This window comes from Microcaecilia unicolor, chromosome 1 (genome assembly GCF_901765095.1).
Source record: "Microcaecilia unicolor chromosome 1, aMicUni1.1, whole genome shotgun sequence".
NCBI classification, from domain to species: domain Eukaryota; kingdom Metazoa; phylum Chordata; class Amphibia; order Gymnophiona; family Siphonopidae; genus Microcaecilia; species Microcaecilia unicolor.
Window position 1 is genome coordinate 87,384,851 of NC_044031.1, and position 25,270 is coordinate 87,410,120.

Genomic DNA, 25,270 nt, shown 5'->3' on the forward strand with positions numbered 1-25,270 from the left:
ATCTTACAAAGTGAAAATGAAAGGAACCTTATCCTGTCCTTAGTCACCAGACTGTGGCATCCCTCAGGGCTCTCCACTATCGCCCATTCTGTTTAATGTAATGATGTCATCACTACGTAACAGAATAGAAGAATCAGGATTCAAAACATTCATATATGCCGACAATGTTACCATATACATAACCTTCAAAAAGAACACTGAAGACATCTTACAAAAGGCAAAGCTTGGCTTAAATTTGATGGAAACCTGGGCCTCAGAATCCAAACTAAAGCTACTGGTTGCGCTATAGAAATGATTTGTTGTTGTAGTAGTAGTAAAAGAAAAAAAACAAAATTCATTTTCATTATCAACCTATTTGACCAAAATGACAACAATCTGAAAATTCTAGATATAATTATGGCCAAACATTTAACATTTGACACTCAAGTTTCCTCAGTAATCACAAAATCTTTAAGGTCTCTTTGGAAACTAAAAAGGATCAGACCCTATTTCTCATCAGAAACATTGAGACTATTGGTACAATCATTAACATCCCAATTTGATTGTTGTAATACCATATATGCTGGCTGTAAGGAGTACCTGTTGAAAAAACTCTAAACAGCTCAAAACACTGCAGTCAGGTTCATATACAAAATCTCTCGTTTTGAAAGTGCCTTCCCTTTATTAATAAAATTACACTGGTTTCCCATCAAAATGAGAATCATCTTCAAAGTATGTACCTTTATCTTTCAAATATTACATGGCACAGCTCCAAACTATATGGTATCATTAATAACCTTACCTCAAAGAAACACTAAATATGAGGCAAGAAACTATCTCAGACTACACCTCCCAAATTGCAAAAAAGTGATCTATAAAACAGTCCACTTTGCAGACTTCACTTACCTAGGAACCAAATGGTGGAACTCCCTTACCACCCAAAATAAGAAATATACAGGAATACACTAGATTCCGCAAAATCCTCAAAATCGTTCCTATGCAAACAAACCCTCACAAAGAACAACCAGATCTCAAACAATTATTACCTGAATTGGTTATTACTCTATTTAGCATTAACTTTCTCTTTACTTCTTGTACAATTTCTCATTCATAATAGATTTTCTAAATGTTAAACATCCATAGCTATCCCAGTCTCTTTATGATACTGTATTGTAAAATTGAATTCTTACAACAAATTACTTTCTTATGCATTATTTATGTATCCTATACTGTTTATTGTAAGCCAACTGAACTCAAACTTGTTTAGGATAATGTGGGATATAAATGTCACAAATAAATAAACAAACTAGTCAATCCAGTTCTCTAACCACTAGGCTAGTCCATGTAGGTATCCACATTCTGGACAAATCTCTCACACTGGGGGCAGAGGATAGAATCCTGACTTTAAATTGGACGTGTCAGGAACCAAAAGAAAAAAAAAAAAACACATACTTTTTTCACATTATATGATAAAAAACATCAGAAAACAGAGGTTCACCATCTCAAATTTTGGGAGAGCTCTGCTTTTGTGTCCTTTCACCAGAGCAAAACAAACTGAGGTGCTGAGGAGACTACTGTGTGTGAGAAGGGATGTGCATGCTCAGAATTTTACAGTTAGTTCCGAGGTCTAGTAGAGCTTTCTCTATCCCAGCAACATGCAAGGACATCATCCACCCGTGTGCCTGACAATCCTATTTGCTAACAGAAAATGCTTGTACATCTGGTGTTACAAACTTAAAACTTACCTTTTTCATATACTTCCTTCTTCTCCTCTTCAGAAAGAGCATTAACCTTTTGCTTAAGCTTTGCTTCTTCAGCCTGTGCTTCTTTTTCATAGTAAGTTTCATCTGGACTCATAATCAGGGTCAATCTATGTGTATTATCCTACAAAAAGGAGGTATCAGAATTAGCCAAGATAAGCACAAGTATGGAACTAAGAATTTTCTTCACCTCTTGGAAAAATGTATGTTAAAACAAAACATACATACAAAAGAAAATTATGAACTGGACTATGCTTATAAACAAATGGAACAGTTTGTCTCTTACCAAAAGCTTTCCAGTAGCTGAACTCTTTCTAGTTACTGTGTTTGGCTCAGTAACAACTTTTCTCTTTGATCAAAATTAAAATGCTAAGACTCAGATACCATGAGCCTTCATTTGCAACCCTCCCTATTTTATACCTCTAACCCAGTCATTGCTGCCACAATTTTTGAGGCTGGAAGAATGTACCCTTGCTTCCTTCCAAAACCCTTACAATGGGTTCTATATTTGGCCACCAGGTATCCCCATCCCCAGGAACAGTAAGAACTTCCTCCACTGTATCCTTGGCCCCAGATGACAGAGTGCAGAGGACCTGACCTGGAAATCAAACAAGGGACCTTCATATCACAGGACACACTTACCACAACGCCACCAGATCAGCCTGGTACTATTTAGTGCATCAAGCAGCCATGGTCTAAAATAACCTAAATGTCCTGACTGCTCCTCATAAAACAGAAATAATCAAATGCAACACAAAGTAGTTACCTGACCCAGCTAAAATTAGGTCTGCCAATCTTCACTAAGACAATACAATATTAACACAACAAAAACAATCTAAGAACATCTAGTGTTTCTCTTATATCAAACTGCTCAGCACCACCTAAAATATCCCAATTTTGGAACTGGTCGAAAGCACTAGAGACAAAAATATCCTATTTTTGAATACTGGTATTTACTATGGAACTCTGATGTTTCCAATTAGGTCCATTGTGAGGATCCACGAGATGTATGTTTTTTACCTACCAAAGATATGGTGATCTATAGAATCACTTTAGAACTTCACCTGGACATTCTCTAGAAGTGGAGAGTAGAGAATGACACGGGGACGGGGAACTGCAGTAACTGCGGGGATGGGGACCGGGACAGATCCCACGGGGACAGGGGACAAACTTTGTCCCCGTGTCATTTTCTACTTTGAAGCCTAATGAAACTGGACTGTTATTTATGTTTAAGTGATGCCTACAAAGATATTTTGATTTTTTGGAAAAACAAGCAAACATACTGGCCACAACTAGAAAAATTTACATGGGAGATCCTGTACATCCTGCTACCAGCACATATTCTAAGAAGGCAACTTCTATTCCAGGAAGGACTGTGGAAGACAGGAGAGCTAGATTGAATCCTGAGATTATTGATGATTTATTTATCCACAGATTAAAAAAACCTAACAGTGCTTTATAGGGCATATTTTTCCTCTCTAGGGCATACAGAACGGGTTGTATTTTATACCCCTGGACATTTTAACAGTGTGAATTAGGATTACTTGGTGTAGTAGAAATCACCTATTGTTGGGGTTGGAAGGGTAGAGGGTGGTGGTGGGAAGGAGGGTTGTTATAGCTGCTCATTGTTATTATTGTTACTTATACACAACAGTTGCACAGCATATTGTTCCTTTTTATATTTTAATAAAAAGATTTTAATATAAAATCATAAGTGTTTGAGGCTTCTGCAGATGAGGACAGAGCGGGGACGGAGACAAACTTTGTCCCTGTGTCATTCTCTAGTGGAGAGTCTAAGGCAGTTCAATGTTCACAACTGATCATCCACACAAGATAATGGATCACACTGCATATTGCAGTCTACACCCAATAAACTATGGGCGCAATAAACGTTTTTCTACGGGTAAACTTTTGCTGCAGTTCAACCTTTTATTGCGAGTTTGAATAGTGAAAAATACAGCTGTTAAATTAATCATAATATGCATTAACAACCATAAATGGGATGCAATATCCAATACACCAAGTCATATAATGTCACCGATACCAGTAGTGAGACTATTTTTTTAATTTTGTTTTTATTACAATTTTTAAACCTATTACAGGAATCTTCCTTACAGAAATTGGTTGAAAAATAGAAAAAGAAGCATTCATTCTGAATCAATCATTAATATTTCAACCTCTCTAGGCCACAATTTAAGATAAATCAAAGTCTAAGAAACAAGATGTAATTAAATATATGAAACTATAAAGAACAAATCCTAGGGGGAGCTACAAAGCTATTTATTTCTTAATAAGGGTTCAACTAGTACAATACATCTTATTCCATCTTACCTTCCTGAGGCTGGGACATGCTCCCTGCTTGGACAGTTTTGTTACTCAAGAATTACACAAGCTGAGAGTTTTAATTATATTTAGTTTCCAAAAAGCAAAAACACTAAATAAATTACAAATTACACCATATCATCTTAAGGTTCTTTATATTCAACTGATATCCCTAATACCTTTAGAAGTTTTAATTAAACAACTCTATAATGCTAATATGCAGACAGCAGTCCAGCAGTGAGAGGGGTGCTATCCAGTCTTTTGAATTAAGTGCCACATGTATGATAATTTCCCAGTTGGTGAGAGTTCATACGTGTATGCTCGATGCAAAGAGCTCCCAGCTCTCAAGAGAACGAGTCTGTTCTCATGAGGCTAGAGTAGCAGACTTGGAGGAGCTGATGGAGACAGAGAGGTACACAGAGGAGGCCTACAGGGACGTTGTAGAGAAGTCCCACCTCCAGCCTGGCAGCCCCTGTGTTGTCTTGGAGGAGGGATGTCTTCTATAAGGAAAGCACCACCCTGGTGCAGCTAAAAGTAATCCTGTAGCCAGGAACAGAACACCAGGGGATACAATACCTTCTCATATCGAGGATGTGAGAGGGTATTGCATCCCCTGGTAGGGGAGGACATGAATTGAGGTTGAAGTGAGGAAGACTCGGGACTAATGTCAGGAAGTGTTTTTTCACAGAGAGGGTGGTGGATATGTGGAATGCCCTCCCGCAGGAGGTGGTGGAGATGAAAACGGTAATGGAATTCAAACATGCATGGGATAAACACAAAGGAATCCTGTTTAGAAGGAATGGTTCCGTGGAATCTTAGCAGAGATTGGGTGGTGATGCCGGTAATTGGAAACAAAACAGGAGCTGGGCAGACTTCTATGGTCTACGCCCTGATCGTGACTGCATAGAGAGGGATGGGCTGGAGTGTAAATTTTAAGGGGCTTCGATGTTAGCTTCAGAACTTAGTACAAGAACAGTACTGGGCTGACTTCTACGGTCTGTGCCCTGAGAAAGGCAAGGACAAATCAAATTCAGGTATACATATAAAGTATCACATACCATGTAAAATGGGTTTATCTTGTTGGGCAGACTGGATGGACCGTACAGGTCTTTATCTGCTGTCATTTACTATGTTACTATGTGTCTCTAGGAGCTACTGCCGAGGGAAGGGTTAGGACTGCTGTTGTAGTTGGTGATTTGATTAATAGGCATGTAGATAGCTGGGTGGCTGGTGGATGTGAGGAACATATGTATGGTCAATTGCCTGCCTGCTGCGAAGGTAGCAGACCTCACATTTCACCTAGATAGGATTTTAGATAATGCTGGGGAGAAGCCGGCTGCCTTGGTACATGTAGGTACAAATGACATAGGAAAATGTGGGAGAGAAGTTCTGGAAGCCAAATTTAGGCTCAGGTAGAAAGCTCAAATCCAGAACCTCTAGGGTAGCATTTTCCGAAGTGTCCTCATTCCAAATGCAGGGCCTAAGAAACAGGAAGAGCTCTGTAGTCTCAATGCATAATTGAAGCGATGGTGCAGGGAGAAGGGTTTTACATTTATAAAGGAACTGGACAACATCCTGGGGAAGGGGGAGCCTATTCCAGAATGATTATCTCCACTTTAACCGGGGGGGGGGGGGGGGGGGGGGGGGCAGACTGTTGGCATCAGCATTTAAAAAAGGAGATAGAGCAGATTTTAAACTAGAATCTGAGGGAAGGTCGACAGTTTTTCAAAAACACATGGTTCAGAACAAGGTATCTTTCAAAATCACCAAAACAAGGGAAGATGGGGTATCTCGATAGCGAGGTTGCAATACAGAGACCATAGTATACTAGGTGGCTTTAAATAAAAATCAGACAAAAGATTGCAAATTAACACTGTCAACCGCTCAGCAAGATGTAAATAAAAATAACAGTTTGAAATGTCTACATGTAAATGCCAGAAGCCTAAGAAATAAGAAGGGAGAGTTAGAATATATTGCACTACATGAAAAATGAGACCTGATAGGAGGACAACCAGTGTGACACTGTCAAACCAGTGTGACACTGTCATACCAGTGTAGAAATCATATTGTAGTGATAGGGTGGATCGAACTGGTGGAGGGGTAGCGTATGTTAAGAAGGACCTTGAATCAAATAGATTGAAAATTTTACAGGAAAACAAAACATTTTGCAATCCCTATGGATTGAAATTCTATGTGTAAAGGGAAAAAGATAGTGGTCAGGATGAACAGAATGATATAGAAATGTTATCAGAAATTAGGGAGACTAACAAACTGGGCAACACAACAATAATGGGTGATTTCAATTACCCTGCAATTATCCGGAATAGGTAGAATAAAATATCAATAATGCATAAACAATTCTACCTCATACACAATAAGTTTGAGGGCACACTGACAGGCATACCATAAAAAAGTGGAGAAAAAAAAAAAAAAGACTTCAGAACCTTCGGTTCCACCTCGTTTTTAAAGGACACACCTTAGATATAATGAGGGAACCGTTTGTAATCGTATGTCTTCACAAAAAAAACTCCACATAATCTTTCAAAGAAGCACTGTCATGTGCCACCACAAACCTTGTAGGAGACTAAATTCACTGGGATAAGTGAATTTAGTCTCCTACAAGGTTTGTGGTGGCACATGACAGTGCTTCTTTGAAAGATTATGTGGAGTTTTTTTTTGTGAAGACATACGATTACAAACGGTTCCCTCATTATATCTAAGGTGTGTCCTTTAAAAACGAGGTGGAACCGAAGGTTCTGAAGTCTTTTTTTTCTCCACTTTTTTATGGTATGCCTGTCAGTGTGCCCTCAAACTTATTGTGTATGAGGTAGAATTGTTTATGCATTATTGATTTCAATTACCCCAATATTGACTTGGTAAATGTAACATCAGGGCATGCTAGGGAGGTAAAATTCCTTGAAGAAAATTAAGGACTGTTTTATGGAGAGGCTCATACAGGAGCCAACGAGACAAGAAAAAAAATCTAGAACTAGTCCTTAATGGAGCGTATGATCTGGTGCAGGAGCCGCTTGATAACAGTGACATGATCAGATCTGATATTGGCTTTGGAGTCAGTACACAGAGAAAATCCAATACATTGGCAAACTTTCAAAAAAGAGACTATGATAAAATGAGAACAACAGTGAAAAAAAAATGTAGAGGAGCAGCTGCGAAGGTCAAAATTTACATCAGGCGTTGATGCTGTTCACAAATACCATCATGGAAGCCCAGGCCAAATATATTCCGTGTATTAAAAAAGGAAGAAGGAAGATCAAACGACAGCATGATTAAAAAGTGAGTTGAAGGAAGTTATTAGAGCTAAAACAAAATCCTTCCGAACATTTTCAAATTTCTATGTGTACTTTCACATGCTAATTCTGCATCTGTTCCCATGCAGATCAGGCACCACCATTTTGCAAGATGGTGACGAAGACGCAGCAAGAAGTGGGCCTTGCTCCTGCCTCACTATTTACACGTGAATAGGGTGGGAGACCTATGGGCCACAGATGCAGTCAGGGTGCTAACCCTGTTTGTGGATTTGTGAGGGAGGGGTGTTACTTTGGTGATCTGAAGTGAAGTACTGCATTTCATCTCAGATTACCTTCTTTCTTCTGCTGCACCTTTTATGCCAGGCTTGAGCTGGCATAAGGATTCAGCATCACAGCATTAAAAAAAGTGCATTTATTTTTAGTGCATTTTTTTTTTACACTGGGGAACAATTGTTCATGTAGAGATTTGCATGCCCAGGGAGCTGTCCTTTAGTGCACTGGTTTAATGCTGCTTTTTTCCATCTTAAGCCTTCTTCCTGCATTAAGGGGTAGCATTAACATGGGAAAGTAGAGTGTAAACTGAAGTGCTACCAGTAGCATAGATTACTGCATCATCCCTCTAGCAGTAACATAATAGTAGACAGCAATCCAATCTATTTAGTACATCATGAGCAGAAGCATATACATATTGCTAATATCCAGCCTGAACACAAAGGGCTTGTTATTAAGAAGAACTTGTGGTTAGCTAACCTGATTAAGTCCTTTTCTTTACAAATTTAGCAGATAACTTTAGTAGGATCACACAAATAGCACTGCTAAATTAAACAGATAAGTTATCTGAATAAGTTTAGGATTGCATATTTAGTTATCCTACTTAAATAGATAGGGCCCCTGAATATCAGGCATAAAGGAACAAAGATAATCTATGCAACTGAATAATGCCCTCAACAATTTCAGGTTTAAGTCAAGGCTTCAAAGAACTCAAAGGAGGGTCCTCAATTTTTAAAAATATCTATATTTACCTTGAAATACTGTTTGGCCTTCTCTTGAAGAAATTTTGAGTTTTCCTTAAGGCTTTGTCTGAACTGAGTAATTTGATCTCCCAACTTCAAAAGGGCAACGGGATCTCCATCATGATTCCAAGAGGATGCTATCATCTTGTTTAAGAGAAAACCACCCACAAAAAACAGATCAGATCATGAACTATTCTTGAATTCCAAGTGCATGTATTTGAAAAGTAACAGTTTTGCACAAATGTAGCCAACTACTGAATACTGGTATAAAGTTACTATAATGGATTTCAAGAGCCAATATATCAATACCATATTTCACCAACTAGAATTTTGTTCTTGCTATTCAACATATCACAAACTGTTACTAAAATGAAGGCTCTATAAGATGTTATAAGTGAGAAAAGCATGCAGAACACGGTGTAATGTTCTGTGTGTGGGGTGTGTATGCGCACATAAGGATAGGACATGTGTTGTGTCTGTGGGGGCGGTAACTGGAGTTGGATGGGAGGGGGCACTAGTGAGGTGGCAAGTTTAAGGGGGAGAAGGGGGGTAACTTGGAGTGGCCTCTTCCCATTCCTTCCTCCTCCTCTTTTACAAAACTGCCAACAGTTTCCTAGCTTGTTTTCTGCATAACTGTCAAAAGTTGACCAATCTCAATAAAATTTGGGATATATCACCCTGAATAAATTTTCAATAAGCCCACTCTCTTCTGGGGAATAAAAAACGGTTGCACCAATCTATGAGAACCATAACCTTTCAGATACAAATAATAAGGATCAGATCCCTCTTGACTAAAAACTACAGTAGCTATTTATATTTAAAGCAAAATGGCATCTGCGAGTATGATGATGATCTTCACTAGGTGGTGGTGATATTATTTAGGTGAGGAGGATGGCATGAGTATAAGCTTATTACAAATGTATTCAGGATAACTCCCAAATTTTATTGAAATTGGTCAAGTTTTGACAGTTATGCAGAAAACAAGTTTTGTAGGTTTTTTTTTTTTTTGAAAGGCAGGGTAGATGCATTTTGGGTTTTTTTTTACCATGGTTTGCACAATGGACAATTGGTATTTTATCCACGTTAACCAGCTGCTTGAAAATGATGTTACCTCAATGCAGTTAATAGTCAGCATGGTTTTATCACAACATGCATGTTTTTAGCTATATTGACAGGTGCATTCTGTGTTCTACCAAAATGCAAAGGAGACCAGCCTCTTTCAGTTGAAGGGAAGATATGGAACAAGGGGTTGTATGATTAAGCTGAAAGGAAGTAAGACACAGGAGTAACCTAAGTATTTTGTTACAGGAAGGGTGGAGAATGCGTGGAACAGCAGAGGTGGTGAAAAAGAACAGGGAAAGCACAGAGGATCTCTCTAGCACAGGAAGAGATTGTACAACTTACATGGCATAAATGGGTCAGTTAGATAAGCTGCATGGTCTATCTGCCATCATTTTTTATGTTTCTATGTTTAAGTGACCATACATGATTTGTACTCACATTTCAAAAGCACAACATAAATGCATACTTTTGTTTGGGGAAAAAAAAATCAGTACAAAGCCCAAAAATATGTGGTCCCAATGCTGTTTAAAAACTGCCCCACAATTCATAATTTTCTGAACATCTACAATGTACACTTATTTTAGTTTTGAATAATAGTAAGACAGTTTAAATGTGACAAAACACAATGTTACACATTTGCATCAGCAGATGGGGCACTGGAATATACATGTGGATACTCTGCAGTCACTGAAAGAATAAACGGCGTAATGATTTTTTTTTTTAATACTTACTGAGACTAGCGAAAATCCAAAGCCTGTGGTCTGACTTTTTAGGTCAATTTCTAGGCTATGAAGAAGAGCTTCTATTCTTTCTTCCTCAAATCCTTTCCTTTGAAAGAACATTAAAGCAAATACTTATAACTACTTCAAAATATTGACCAAAATAGTTACCAAAACTAAATTACCACAAAAATATATCATTGTCTTTTTTTTTAATTGCACAAAAATCAAAGAGACGTGGAACTCTTTATTGAACATGTGAATTGCATACTTCTCCGTCACTGGTACTTTATTCTGCACATGCAGCCAAGCACCTGTGGGGATGTCTTGTTGATGTATAAACTAAGCTGGTACTCCATACCTCCCCTTTCCTTCCCTTTGCCATGTCTCCTACTCCCTTCCTTCCTTTATCCTATCTTGTACTTTCCCCCCCTTCACCCATGCACTCACTCTCCTCTTCCATTTCCAATTGTTTTTAAATTATTATGCCAGCTCTTCTTCAGGTTGACTGTGGTAGCTGCTATCCTCTCCTATGGCCGGGCTTCTGCTTCCTGTGCTGCTGGGTTCAGGATCCCCATGACACATTCAGTATTATCTTTGTGGCAGCAGGCATTTCTTCTGCACTGCCTCCTATACTTTACACATACATTTGTTCATATATGCACAAACCCATGTGTATGGATGGAGAGACCAACAGAATCTTTACAGGCACTATCGCCCCAGTGAAACACCTAAAAATGGCCCAAAGGTTATATGGTATTGGATTCTAACCCTCAAATAGGCCTTGTACAATAGATCGAGTTCCTGTCCAAGCAGTGATATGATTTGAATATGTCAATGAAATTCCACACCGTAGCCCTGCAGATCTCTTCCATGGACACCAACTGCAGGTGGGCCACCAATGGCACCATAGCTCTAACACTATGACTCATGAAGAAGCTGGAAACTACAGGCCGGTAAGCCTCACTTCGGTTACTGGAAAAGTAATGGAAGCGATGCTGAAGGAAAGGATAGTGAATTTCCTGGAAGCCAATAAGTTGCAAGATCCGAGACAACATGGTTTTACCAAAGGTAAATCATGCCAAACGAATCTCACTGAAATCTTTGACTGGGTGACCGGAGAACTGAATCAGGGACGTGCTACAGACGTAATCTACTTAGATTTCAGCAAAGCTTTTGACACCATTCCCCACAGAAGGCTCTTGAATAAACTTGACAGGCTGAAGATAGGATCCGACGGGGTGAACTGGATTAGGAACTGGTTGACGGACAGACGCCAGAGGGTGGTGGTTAATGGAATTCGCTTCGATGAGGGAAAGGTGAGTAGTGGAGTACCTCAGGGATCGGTGCTGGGGCCGATTCTGTTCAATATATTTGTGAGTGACATTGCTGAAGGGTTAGAAGGTAAAGTTTGCCTTTTTGCGGATGATACTAAAATTTGTAACAGAGTGAACACCCAGGAGGGAGTGAAACATGAAAATGGATCTGCAGAAGCTAAAAGAATGGTCTAAGGCTTGGCAATTAAAATTCAATGCGAAGGAATGCAAAGTGATGCACTTAGGGAGTAGAAATCCACAGGAGACGTATGTGTTAGGCAGTGAGAACCTGATATGTACAGACGGGGAGAGGGATCTTGGGGCAATAGTATCTGAAGATCTGAAGGCGACGAAACAGTGTGACAAGGCGGTGGCCATAGCTAGAAGGTTGCTAGGCTGAATATAGAGAAATGTGACCAGCAGAAAAAAAAAAAAAAAGAGGTTTTAATGCCCCTGTATAAGTCATTGGTGAGGCCCCACCTGGAGCATTGTGTTCAGTTTTGGAGGCCATATCTTGCTAAGGATGTAAAAAGAATTGAAGAGGTGCAAAGAAAAGCTACAAGAATGGTATGGGATTTGCGTTACAAGACGTATGAAGATAGACTTGCTGACCTGAACATGTATACCCTGGAGGAAAGGAGAAACAGGGGTGATATGATAACAGATGTTCAAATATTTGAAAGGTATTAATCCGCAAACTAACCTTTTCTGGAGATGGGAAGGCAGTAAAACTAGAGGACACGAAATGAGATTGAAGTGGGGCAGACTCAAGAAAGACGTCAGGAAGTATTTTTTCACTGAGACAGTGGTGGAAACTGGGAATGCCCTCCCGCGGGAGGTGGTGGAGATGAAAATGGTGACGGAATTCAAACATGGGTGGGATAAACAAAGGAATCCTGTTCAGAAGGAATGGATCCTCAGAAGCTTAGCAGAGATTGGGTGGCAGAGTTGGTGGTGGGAGGCGGGGCTGGTGGTTGGCAGGCGGGGCTAGTGCTGGGCAGACTTCTACAGTCTGTGCCCTGAAAATGGCTGGTATAAATCAAGGTAAGGTATACACAAAAAGTAGTACATATGAGTTTATCTTGTTGGGCAGACTGGATGGACCGTGCAGGTCTTTGTCTGTCATCTACTATGTTAGCAGGTCTTTTTCTGTCATCTACTATGTTACTATGGGGCTCATTTTCAAAGCACTTAGACTTGCAAAGTTCCTAGTAACCTATGGAACTTTGTAAGGCTAAGTGCTTTGAAAATACGCCTCTATGTTACTATATGCCTCTGGAAGGGCATTAATAGAAAAAGTAGTTTGCTACCCAACTAGCTTGCACTTTGCAACTGAAGTGCCAGATTAATTGGGATGGAAAAACAAAAAGCAGGATGATCTTTCTATGGGCTTCAGTCCACTCCAGACAGAATAAGGCTGTTTTGCAATCCAACTGTAAAAGTCAGTTTCACCTCTGTGGCTATGCATCCTGGTAAAGTATACAGTACAGTCTCGATTATCATCTGGCTAATCTGATCATCTGGCATATCCACCAGACTCCCCTCCCACACACACACAACATTGTGTTGTCGTTAAGACACGCATGGCTTCTCTTCCTGTTTTCTGGCTTCACACACTGCAAGGAAGCATGTTTTTGATCTGAAATTGTGCTTCTCCACAAGGGAACTATGCGCTGCAGTTGATAATCCTTCATGCACCCCTCATCTGAGTTAAGAGTGTGGCTTCTCTTCTTGTTTGCAGGGCCGCCAAGAGGGGGGGAACAGGGGGGACAAAAGTCCCCGGGCCCGGGCCTCCAGGGGGGGCCCAGTGCCGCTGCCTGCCCCGCCCTCCGTCGCTCCCGGAACTAACCTTAAGCCTCCTTTCACTTTGCAGCAAGTAGCGGCAGGGCAGACCTCTCCTTCTTCCTTCTGTGTCCCGCCCTCGCCTGATGTAACGTCCGCGAGGGCGGGGCACGGAAGGAAGAAGGAGAGGTCTGCCCTGCCGCTGCTTGCCGCGAAGTGAAAGGAGGCTTAAGGTTAGTTCCGAGGGCCCGGCCCAACCCGGTAGAGGGTGGAGGGGGGCCTGGCGACCTTGGGTGGGGGGTCCCAGGGGCGGCCTTGACCCGGGCCTGGCTCTCAGCGGCCCTGCCTATGCATGAATTTTTGGATCTGAGACCCCATTTTGCAGCGAGGGAACAGTTTTTTGATTTGATAACATGCTTTCATACATTTAAAAAAAAAAAAAAAATTAAGACCATGGCAAGGGAACCATAAGTTTTGGACCTGGGACCCCTTATGTGTGGTGAGGGAACCATTGAAAAACTTTTAAAGCTGAGACCTTGCTTTTACAGCATGGCAGCAAAATTTTTGGAACCTGCTTTTAAGAGTATGGCAATTTTTGGACCTGGGACCCGGCTTTTGCAGCAAGCGAACCGTTGAAAGAAGTTTCTAGCTCAGACCTTATAGCATCAATTTTTGGCCAGTGGAAAGAGAAAAAATGTTGCTTCATCTATAGAGCAGAAACTTTTGCAGAAAGGAACTGCTAAAGAAAGTTAACACTAAAGATGTTTTGAGCTGCTTTCCAGCCAGGGAACCATTTTTGATCTGAGATTATACTTTTGCAGAAATTTTTGGACCTGTGCTATATGACCAGAGAGCCTGCTTTTCCTGCAAGGGATCTATTTTTGATCCGAGGCCGTGCTTTTACAGAAATGGAACCACAGTAAGATTCTTGTGCACAACAAGTTTTACACAGTACTCTAAGTACACCTACTGTATTCCTGTTTGTTCATTTACATTTACAGCACTTTCTTTATTCTTGCTTTCTTTCTTAGATCCGGAAGACTTCCAGTTGCAGATCCATTGCCTTGACTCCTGTTTCACACTGGTTTTGACTGGAGAAGACAACAGTGAGAAATGGGGCTCTGCTTGTTTTCTGTACTGTATATGTAATTGATAAATATGATTTCCCTTGTTTGGTCTTGTACCTGTACAGTATTTCTGTTCACATTGTCTGTTGTATAATTGCTGTATTGTGTAAACTGCTCTGTATCACCTGGACTGGATGGTATTCACCCCAGGGTACTGAAAGAACTCAAACATGAAACTGCTGATCTGCTGTTAGTGATCTGTAACTTGTCGTTAATCGTCCATAGTACCTGAAGATTGGAGGGTGGCCAATGTAATGCCAATTTTTTAAAAGGGTTCCGGGGTGATCCTGGACATTACAGACCGGTAAGCTTGACTTCAGTACAGAGGAAAATAGTGGAAACTATTATAAAGAATAAAATTACGGAATACGTAGACAAACACAATTTAATGGGACAGAGTAGGCATGGGTTCAGCCAAAGGAAGTTTTGCCTCAAACTGCTTCATTTCTTTGAAGGCGTGAAAAAACATGTCAACAAAGGTGGGCCAGTTGATGTAATGTATCTAGATTTTCAGAAAGCTTTTGACAAAGCTCATCACGAGAGACTCCTAAGAAAATTAAAAAGTCATGGGATAAGGAGGCAACGTTCTTCTGTGGATTAGGAATTGGTATTGGACAGAAAATAGAGGGTAATGTTGAACGGCCATTTTTCTCAATGGAGGAGAGTGACAAGTGGAGTGCTGCAGGGATCTGTACTGGGACTGGTGCTATTTAACATATTAATAAATGATCTGGAAATTGGAACAATGAACGAGGTAATTACATTTCCAGGTGACACGAAACTATTGAAAGTTGTCTAAACACATGCGGATTGTGAAAAACTGCAGGAACATCTTAGAAAACTGGAAGACCGGGCATCCAAATGGCAGATTAAATTTAATGTATCTGGGTTTAAAAAAAAAAAAGGGTTAGACAAGTTCCTGGAGGAAAAAAGTCCATAGTCTGCTACTGAGATGACCATGAGGCCCAGCAGTGGCTTCCCCAGGATAGGTAGCATGGGTTTCTGCCAGGTACTAGTGACCTGGATTGGCCACTGTTCAAAGCAGGGTACTGGGATAGATGGGTATTATGTTCTTAAGTCCTTATATCCCAGGCTTTACAAAAATGGAAAAAGACAATTATACAACATTTAAGTGTCAGATTATGCGTATATTAAACCTGAACAGGACTTGTAAAATGAGGGCCATGTTGTCCAAGACTGCATCATATTTAACTGCCTATACGTGGTTGGCACGCTATTTAACATATTTATTAACGATCTCGAAATGGGAATGACGAGTGAGGTGATTAAATTTGCAGACGACACAAAACTATTCAAAAGCTGTTAAAATGGATGCCAAATGTGAAAAAACTGCAGGAAGACCTTCGGAGGTTGGAAGACTGGACAACCAAATGGCAGATTAGATTTAATATGGACAAGTGCAAAGTGATGCACACTGCGAAGAATACTCTAAACCATAAGTTATTTGATGCTAGTTTCCACCCTATGAGTCAGCACCTAAGAAAATGATCTAGGTGTCATTGTGGACAATACACTGAAATCTTCGGTCCAGTGTTGCAGCAGCCAAAAAAGCAAACAATGCTAGGAATTATTAGGAAAGTGATAAAAGATAAGACAAAGAATATTAAAATGCCTCTATCCCTCCATGCTGCAACCATACCTTGAGTATTATGTGCAGGTCTGGTTGCCGTATCTTAAAGATACAGCGGAATTAGAAAAGGTTCAAATAAGGACAACCAAAATGATTAAGTGGATGGAACTCCTCTCATATGAGGAAAGGCTTAAAAGATTAGGACTCTTTAGCTTGGGGGGGGAGGGATATGACAGATGTTTACAAAGTACTGAGTAGTGTAAAATGGGTAAATGGAAACAAACTTTTTACTCTTTCAAAAAGCAGAAAGACTAGGGGACACTCAAGGAAGTTACATGGTACTACTTTTAAAAAGAACAGAAGCATTTTTTTTTCACTCAACGAATAGTTTGAGTAAAAAAAGCAGCATAAAATGGGCACCCTGTCAAAACAGCCCTGACAAAATAGCCCCGACAAAAAAAAGCCCCGACAAAACAGCCTTGTAACAAAATAACCCTTGACATTTCACATCCTAACTAAATAGCACTTGACAAGATGGTCCCTCCCACAAAACAACCCTTGACAAAACAGACCCTACACAAACTAGCCCACTTAACAAAACAGCCCCTAAGAAAAATATAACATCACAAAAAATATAATAAACTACAACTGAAATCTTCACTGACTCCTACCAGCATTCAATTGCATAAAGCATATAAAAATAAACAAAATTCTATAGCTACAAACTGGTATTCATGATCTGTTCTGCTACTTAAATAAACTATTCTTCCATCAACATGCTAATAAAAAAAAAAAAACAATATTGTCACCATTTTCATAGTCTTACCAACCTTATCCTGTTTGGTAAGGTAAGATTATTAGGAAAAAAAAATGCAGTCCCATATTCTAGGCAGCCTGATTGGGCTCTTTTGTAGGGGGGCTAATTTGTCAAGAATTATATTATGGGTAGGCCATTTTGACAGTGGCTTGTTATGTCAGGGACTATTATGCTGGGAGCTTTTTTTGTTTGTTTGTTTGGAGCTCTTTTGTTGGTGCTATTTTGACCAGGTACCCATAAAATGTTTTGTACTTTTTTGGGATCTTGCCAGGTATTTGTGACCTGGATTGGCCACTGTTGGAAACAGGATGCTGGGCTTGATGGACCTTTGGTCTGTCCAAGTATGGCAATACTTATGTACTTATCTTTATCTGCTGTAATTTACTGTGTTACTGTAAGTATGCATATATACACATATATGTTAATATTCTAAACATTCACAAAAATAAGGAACTTATCTTAGTGCCTAGTTTACAGAATTGCCACAATAGTGGCTCATGAAGAGATATGCAAGCAGCGTATCATAGCATTCTGGCATACTTCCTGCCTAGGTTGTCAAGGATATGCACATCTCTCCCTTGGGGACACATTCCTTAGTGCCTATCTGCCTAGTCATTTTGACAGTAGATTTAGCTACTATTAACCACTGTAGTTGCTGCTAGTCCTGGTATATAAAGTCCACATATACACAGGTAGTACAGAGAGTCAGGGTCTCACACTCTCACCTGTGCTTACAGTTTGAGAAAGTGGAATGTGTCTGGTATAAACTCTGGGCTTATCTTCCTCCTCCAGAGGAAATGAAACGGTGTCTACCATTTCATTGCTGAAATTAAGATCCTCCAGAGAAATGTTTTTCTGCTCCTACGGAGGAGCTGCGTTCGAGAGACCTGTTAATTCTTCCTGAACTGGTTAGTCTTCAAGCTTTCTCAGTTTGCATCAGAATAGTTAATAGCCATGGCTAGTAGTCAAGGCCTTAGTAGGAGCCTAGACTCTGATGACAAATAATGCCTTGATAAAGCTTCCACCCTGAAGCACTAGAAATGGACAATGGAGCAGCTGGAATTGATATAAGTACATAAGTAATGCCATACTGGGAAAAGACCAAAGGCCCATCAAGCCCAGCGTCCTGTCCCCGACAGCGGCCAATCCAGGTCAAGAGCACCTGGCAGCTTCTCAAACGTACATTCTATACATTATTCCCGAAATTGTGGATTTTTCCAAGTCCATTTAGTAACAGTTTATGGACTTGTCCTTTAGGGAACCGTCCAAACCCTTTTTAAACTCTGCCAAGCTAATCGCCTTCACCACATTCTCCAGCAACGAATTCCAGAGTTTAATTACGCGTTGGGTGAAGAAACATTTTCTCCTATTTGTTTTAAATTTACTACACTGTAGTTTCATCGCATGCCCCCTATTCCTACTATTTTTGGGAAGTGTGAACAGACGCTTCACATCCACCTGTTCCACTCCACTTATTTTATATACCTACCATGTCTCCCCTCAGCCGTTTCTTTTCCAAGCTGAAAAGCCCTAGCCTCCTTAGTCTTTCTTCATAGGGAAGTCTTCCCATCCCCACTATCATTTTTGTTGCCCTTCGCTGCACCTTTTCCAATTCCACTATATCTTTCTTGAGATGTGGCGACCAGAATTGGACACAATACTCAAGATGCGGTCGCACCATGGAACGATACAACGGCACTATAACATCCTCACACCTGTTTTCTATACCTTTCCTAATAATACCCAACATTCTATTCGCTTTCCTAGCCGCAGCAGCACACTGAGCAGAAGGTTTCAGTGTATTATCAACGACGACACCCAGATCCCTTTCTTGGTCCGTAACTCCTAACGTGGAACCTTGCATGACGTAGCTATAATTCGGGTTCTTTTTTCCCACATGCCATCACCTTACATTTGCTCACATTAAATGTTATCTGCCATTTAGCCGCCCAATCTCCCAGTCTCATAAGGTCCTTCTGTAATTTTTCACAATCCTCTCACGAATTAACGACTTTGAATAACTTTGTGTCATCAGCAAATTTAATTACCTTACTAGTTACTCCCATCTCTAGGTCATTTATAAATATGTTAAAAAGCAGCTGTCCCACCACAGACCCCTGGGGAACCCCACTAACTACCCTTCTCCATTGAGAATACTGATCTTTTAACCCTACTCTCTTGTTTTCTATCTTTCAACCAGTTTTTAATCCACAATAGAACACTACCTCCTATTCCATGACTTTCCAATTTTCTCTGGAGTCTTTCATGAGGTACTTTGTCAAACGCCTTCTGAAAATCCAGATACACAATATCAACCGGCTCACCTTTATCCACGTTTGTTCACCCCTTCAAAGAAATGTAGTAGATTGGTGAGGCAAGATTTTCCTTCACTAAATCCATGTTGACTTTGTCTCATTAATCCATGCTTTTGAATATGCTCTGTAATTTTATTCTTAATAATAGTCTCTACCGTTTTGCCCGGCACCGACATCAGACTCACCGGTCTATAATTTCCCGGATCGCCTCTGGAACCTTTTTTAAAAATCGGCATTACATTGGCCACCCTCCAGTCTTCCGGTACACACTCGATTTTAAGGATAAATTACTTATTTCTAATAGCTCTGCAAGCTCATTTTTCAGCTCTATCAGTACTCTGGAATAAATACCATCCGGTCCAGGAGATTTGCTACTTTTCAGTTTGTAGAGTTGCCCTATTACATCCAACAGGTTTACAGAGAATTAATTAAGTTTCACCGACTCGTCAGATTCGAATACCGTTTCCGGAACCGGTATCACTCCTAAATCTTCCTCGGTTAAGACCGAAGCAAAGAATTCATTTAATCTCTCTGCTACGGCTTTGTCTTCCCTGATTACCCCTTTTACTCCTCGGTCATCTAGCAGTGCAACCGATTCTTTTGACGGCTTCCTGCTTTTAATATACCTAAAAAAAATTTTTACTATGAGTTTTTGCCTCCAATGCAATCTTTTTTTCAAAGTCCCTCTTAGCCTTCCTTATTGTGTCTAAGCAAGCAGAAAAGTTCTGCATTAAGATATGCTCAGTTCAGATTCTAATGCCCTTTAGTAAAGAGGCCCCTAAAATATTTATTGGTCTATTAAGAGGTCAATATTCAAACGCACTTACACAGTCAGTGGCAGCACCAACCGCAAGCTTTGTTTTTTCTTTTATTTAAAAATTTTTTGTTTTTGTTAATTATTAGCAATGGTCCAGAGTTTTGGGACAAACTGAACACAGGAAAAAGACGCATTAAAAAAAAAAAATCAGCCACTGAATATACAAAGAACATTTTACTAAGTGCGTTAAAAAAATGAATTTTGCGTGCTCTTACACGGGTTTTTCCACACACACCAAGGTCATTTTTACCGCAGCCTTAAAAATGGTATTTGTATACTTTGTATTATGGCCATGCACTTATGTTGATATAAACTAAAAATATATCAAAAGGAAACTGGTTCCATTCATTCACTGTACTTATAATACAGAACACAGTTATCAGTGTGCAAGTCAGAGTTCTTCAATTAAAGGAGGAAATCGCCTCAAAAACAAGCCCCTCCCACAAATATAAATATTTGTGGGAGGGGCTTGTTTTTGAGGCGATTTCCTCCTTTAATTGAAGAACTCTGACTTGCACACTGATAACTGTGTTTTGTATTTATAAGTACCATGCACTTATGTTGACATTAGCCAATGGCAATTAAAAGAATTTACAACACAAGCACATATCGCCACCCATTTTGTAGGCGTTAAGGGCTCATGCAGGGTCCACCTGCTAACCAATTAGCATGTACTAATGTAACTACACTGATTAACTGAGAAGCACACACTCTCTGCCCCCGATACACCCCGTAAAAAAAAAATTAGCAGTTACCACAGGATGCCTGAGCACATCCCATAATACACCATTTTATGTTGCATTAGGCATGCCTAATGCAGCTTAGTAAAAGGGCCCCTTAGTTATTTAAGCGCCAGTGGCTAAATAGCAGGAATAACTCTGAGGGGCCCTTTTACTAAGCTGTGTAGGTGCGTACCACATGGCCCAGGCAGTAATTTCATTTTTTACGCATGTCCACTAAGCAAGCTGGAAATTTTCTGGCGAGCGGCACTAAACGGGCGGTAATCGGCATAGTACGCACATAGACCATTACTGCCCGGATAACGCATGAGACTACCGCTAGGTTAATGGGCGACGGTAGGGCCTCAGACCCAAACTGGATGTGCACCATTTTTTTTTTCTGCATGCCCATTTTTGGCCCAAAAAAGCCTTTTTGGCAGGTGTGCTGAAAAATGGAACTGTGCGCGTTCAATACACACGCCTACACCAGCGCAGTCCATTTTTCGGCGCACCTTAGTAAAAGGACCCCTTAATTTGTTAACTATCCATTTAAAGTTATATGTACATTTTCAATGCCACCAGTCAGACCCGAGCTGAGCTACTGAAAATAAATATAAAACATGTGTAAGTTGCGTGTTACTATGTTATAATTATAGGGCAATCACTCTGTTTAAAGATTTCAATAAGGTTTCATATTCAATATGCAATGGAATACATTCCTATCAACATTTTCAGCTCTGAGCAGAAAGTTTCATTTTCCAAGTATATATAGTGTACTTACTCAATTACTTCATCTATGGTTTTTACAATTATTTGTTTCACAGTTTCAATATCTTTATTGGCAATGCCCTGCAGGCCTACACTAAAATAGGCCTCTTTTGTGTCGTTATTGTACCTGCAATAAAAAAAAAAACATGTGTATTAACTCAAGGTATATGAACCATTTAAATCAAGCAAGAAAAAAATAACAGCATCTGTACAAGGTATGTCAAATCTGAGGGGACAACTTTTCCCAAACACAAGAGCCAAATGCCCTTGAGTTAGGAATATTCTAGAGTCACAATAACAAACGTATTTACTAAGATACCCAGTATCCCCCTTTAACATCAAATTTATTAGGAATTATTCCAGTTTGGGAAACTTAGGGGTGGCCTTGAAAAGTCCCCCTTCTGTTTTGAGCTTAAAGGTCAATTAAAACCAGCTTTTACAGATTACAGGGTCAATTTTATAAAACACTTTGCAGTGGCACAGCCAAACACCCAATTTTGGGTGGGTCGGAGCTTAAACTGGGTGGGCACCAAATCTTCTGTCAGCCTCCACCCTCCCCTCCCTCTCCACTCCTTCCCCGGCGCGACCCACCATTCCCAGCATCTTCCGCCCTCCACCCTTCTAGCTCAGCGTCTGCTCCTTCTTTCTCATCTCCCCATCCTCATAGCCCAATATCTTCCACTCCACCCCCCAGCATCTTCCTGTCTCTTTTTATCTTCCTTCATGCCCCCTTCTCCCATTTTCCAGCATTTCTCCCTCTCTTCAATCCCTACATTGTCCAGCATCTCTTCTTCAATCCTTTCTACCCCTGGATCCAACATTTCCATTTTTCTCCCTTCACCCTCCTGTGCATCTCTCCCATTATCCACTCTCTCTCTCGCACCTTGGATCCAACATCTTTCTCCCCCCCCCCCCCCCCCCCATGCAGCATCTTTCCCTCTCTTCCCCTCCCCCTCCACCCAGTGCAGCATCTCTTTCCCCCTCCCTGTGTCCAATTCTCCCTCTCTTCCCTAGCATCCCCGGTATGAATCTCAACCCCCCCTCCCCCCCCCCCGTTTATTTGTTGCATTTGTATCCCACATTTTCCCACCTTTTTGCGGGTTCAGTGTGGCTTACAATATGAATCTTCCTTCATGCCCCCCTTCTCCCATGGTCCAGCATTTCTCCCTCTCTTCAATCCCTACATTGTCCAGCATCTCTTCTTCAATCCTTTCTACCCCTGGATCCAACATTTCCATTTTTCTCCCTTCACCCTCCTGTGCATCTCTCCCATTATCCACTCTCTCTCTCGCACCTTGGATCCAACATCTTTCTCCACCCCCCCCCACCCCCCCATGCAGCATCTTTCCCTCTCTTCCCCTCCCCCCTCCACCCAGTGCAGCATCTCTTTCCCCCCTCCCTGTGTCCAATTCTCCCTCTCTTCCCTAGCATCCCCGGTATGAATCTCAACCCCCCCCCCCCCCCCCCCCCCCCCCGTTTATTTGTTGCATTTGTATCCCACATTTTCCCACCTTTTTGCGGGTTCAGTGTGGCTTACAATATGAATCTTCCTTCATGCCCCCCTTCTCCCATGGTCCAGCATTTCTCCCTCTCTTCAATCCCTACATTGTCCAGCATCTCTTCTTCAATCCTTTCTACCCCTGGATCCAACATTTCCATTTTTCTCCCTTCACCCTCCTGTGCATCTCTCCCATTATCCACTCTCTCTCTCGCACCTTGGATCCAACATCTTTCTCCACCCCCCCACCCCCCCCCCCCCCCAATGCAGCATCTTTCCCTCTCTTCCCCTCCCCCTCCACCCAGTGCAGCATCTCTTTCCCCCTCCCTGTGTCCAATTCTCCCTCTCTTCCCTAGCATCCCCCGTATGGATCTCCACACACACACCCCCATTTATTTGTTGCATTTGTATCCCACATTTTCCCACCTATTTGCAGGCTCAATGTGGCTTACATAGTGCCATAGCGGTGGTCGCCAGTTCCGGTCTGAACAAATATATAGTGTGCTCAAGTACAAATTATGATTATGGTAGGGTATGGTTCACATTTGGTAAATGCATTGGGAAACATTAAGTGTGAAGAGGGAGATAGGGGTGAGTCCATTAAAGTCTTGGTGTTGTCGTGTAGCAGGCTTTCTGGTTCTTATGTTGGGTTGGTGGGGTATGCCTTTTGGAACAGATTTGTTTTTAGTTTTTTTCCGGAACTTTAGGTAGTCGTATGTTGTTTTTACTGTTTTTGGTAGTGCGTTCCATTGTTGTGCGCTTAAATAGGAGAAGCTGGATGCATATGTTGTTTTGTATTTGAGTCCTTTGTTGTTCAGGTAGTGGAGGTTAACATATGTTCGAGCTGATCTTGTTGTATTTCTGGTTAACAAGCTTCTCTCCTCAAAAGGGCAGCGGCAGCGATTCATATACACTGCATGCAGCTCACCATGAAGCCTTTCTTCTACCACATTCCGCACAACAGAAATAGGAAGTTGTGTTGGGGGGGGGGGGGGGGGAGGAGGAGGACACAGCAGGGAGAAGGCATCCAGGTCAGCCGCAGGCAACACGTGTGAATTGCTGCCACTGCCATTTTGAGGAGAGAAGCTAGTTAAAGGAGAGGGAGAGAGAGATGCCGGACCATGGGAGCCCAGCTTGCTTCCCCCATGCCAGCTGTCAGATGCACACCGTTGCTGGGTGGGCCTGCCCATGCCACTTGGGTCATATAGAACAATTTAACATGCTCAAAGACGCTCTTCTAAAATTGCCTTTGGATCATAAATATTTAAAAGTAGGTGCTCAGAAACGCGACGGGTAAGTCTAACTGGGTACTTGGTAGGTACCTACCTTCCTTTATAGAATACTAGCTTAACTGTTAACACAGATGCATGGTATTTAGGCATGACCCATTACTAGCCATACAGCTGGTGCAACTTTGCATACTTTGTAGTATTCTATAAGGTAAGTGCAAGTCCTGTTCAGGCTCCACCCACCTGCAAGGTACATACTAGAGAATGACACAAGAACAAACTTTGCAAGCTCTATCTGACCCCATCCGCACAATCCTCAAACAGTTATAATTATATATTTAAATCATGTTATTAAAGTATAAAAAGAAACAATATTTTGTACAACTGTCATCTTATAAATCACAAACAATGCAGAACAAGGAACAAAATCCCTGTCTACCCTCACAAAGATCCCCTCCAGTATCAGGAAAACTGAACAAGCCAAATTACTAGAGAATGATACATAGAAAATTCAAGCTAACATAATACCTCAGTCAAACACACAGAACACAAATGTCAAATACATAATAGCTGACCAAAAGTGACAAACATATATTAAACTAAAACTCCAAAAAGTCACACCAAAGAAATAGAAAAATGCATTTCCTCCTCTACCATGCAAAATATAAAGTACACAAATGCCAGCGACGGTGTCAGGGGAGTGCAACTAGGACAACTTCCCCGAGGCCTGAGAAAGCCCTAAGCCTGCTGGGAGCTGGAGAAGACATGGCCTGGTAGTGGGCTTTGGGGTCCCCTCCCAAATTTCTGCCCTGGGCCCTAACCACGTCTAACATCGGCTCTGGCAGGATATTTATTTTTGTTACATTTGTACCCCGCGCTTTCCCACTCATGGCAGGCTCAATGCGGCGGGCAATGGAGGGTTAAGTGACTTGCCCAGAGTCACAAGGAGCTGCCTGTGCCAGGAATCGAACTCAGTTCCTCAATTCCCCAGGACCAAAGTCCACCACCCTAACCACTAGGCCACTCCTCCTCATCACAAAACAGAAAATAAATTTTGTTTCTACCTCATGCTGTCTGGTCATTTTATTTTTCAAATCATGTTGGTCCCAGGCTCTGGTTTCTGTTTCCCACTGTCCTCTCAACTCACTTGCCAAGGTCTCCTGCCCA

At 41.2% G+C, this 25,270-nt stretch overlaps 1 protein-coding gene across 1 annotated transcript in view; it reads right to left on the bottom strand.

The window, feature by feature from the left end:
• PITRM1 (pitrilysin metallopeptidase 1) overlaps nt 1-25,270 on the bottom strand; it is a 202,173-nt gene that overhangs the window by 115,697 nt on the left and 61,206 nt on the right. Inside the window, exons 8-11 of the mRNA XM_030198926.1 lie at nt 21,390-21,503; nt 10,137-10,233; nt 8,353-8,487; nt 1,725-1,863 (exon numbers count right to left, since the gene is read on the bottom strand). Of these exons, the coding sequence (XP_030054786.1) occupies nt 1,725-1,863; nt 8,353-8,487; nt 10,137-10,233; nt 21,390-21,503 (485 nt within the window). The remainder of the gene's footprint in view (nt 1-1,724; nt 1,864-8,352; nt 8,488-10,136; nt 10,234-21,389; nt 21,504-25,270) is intronic.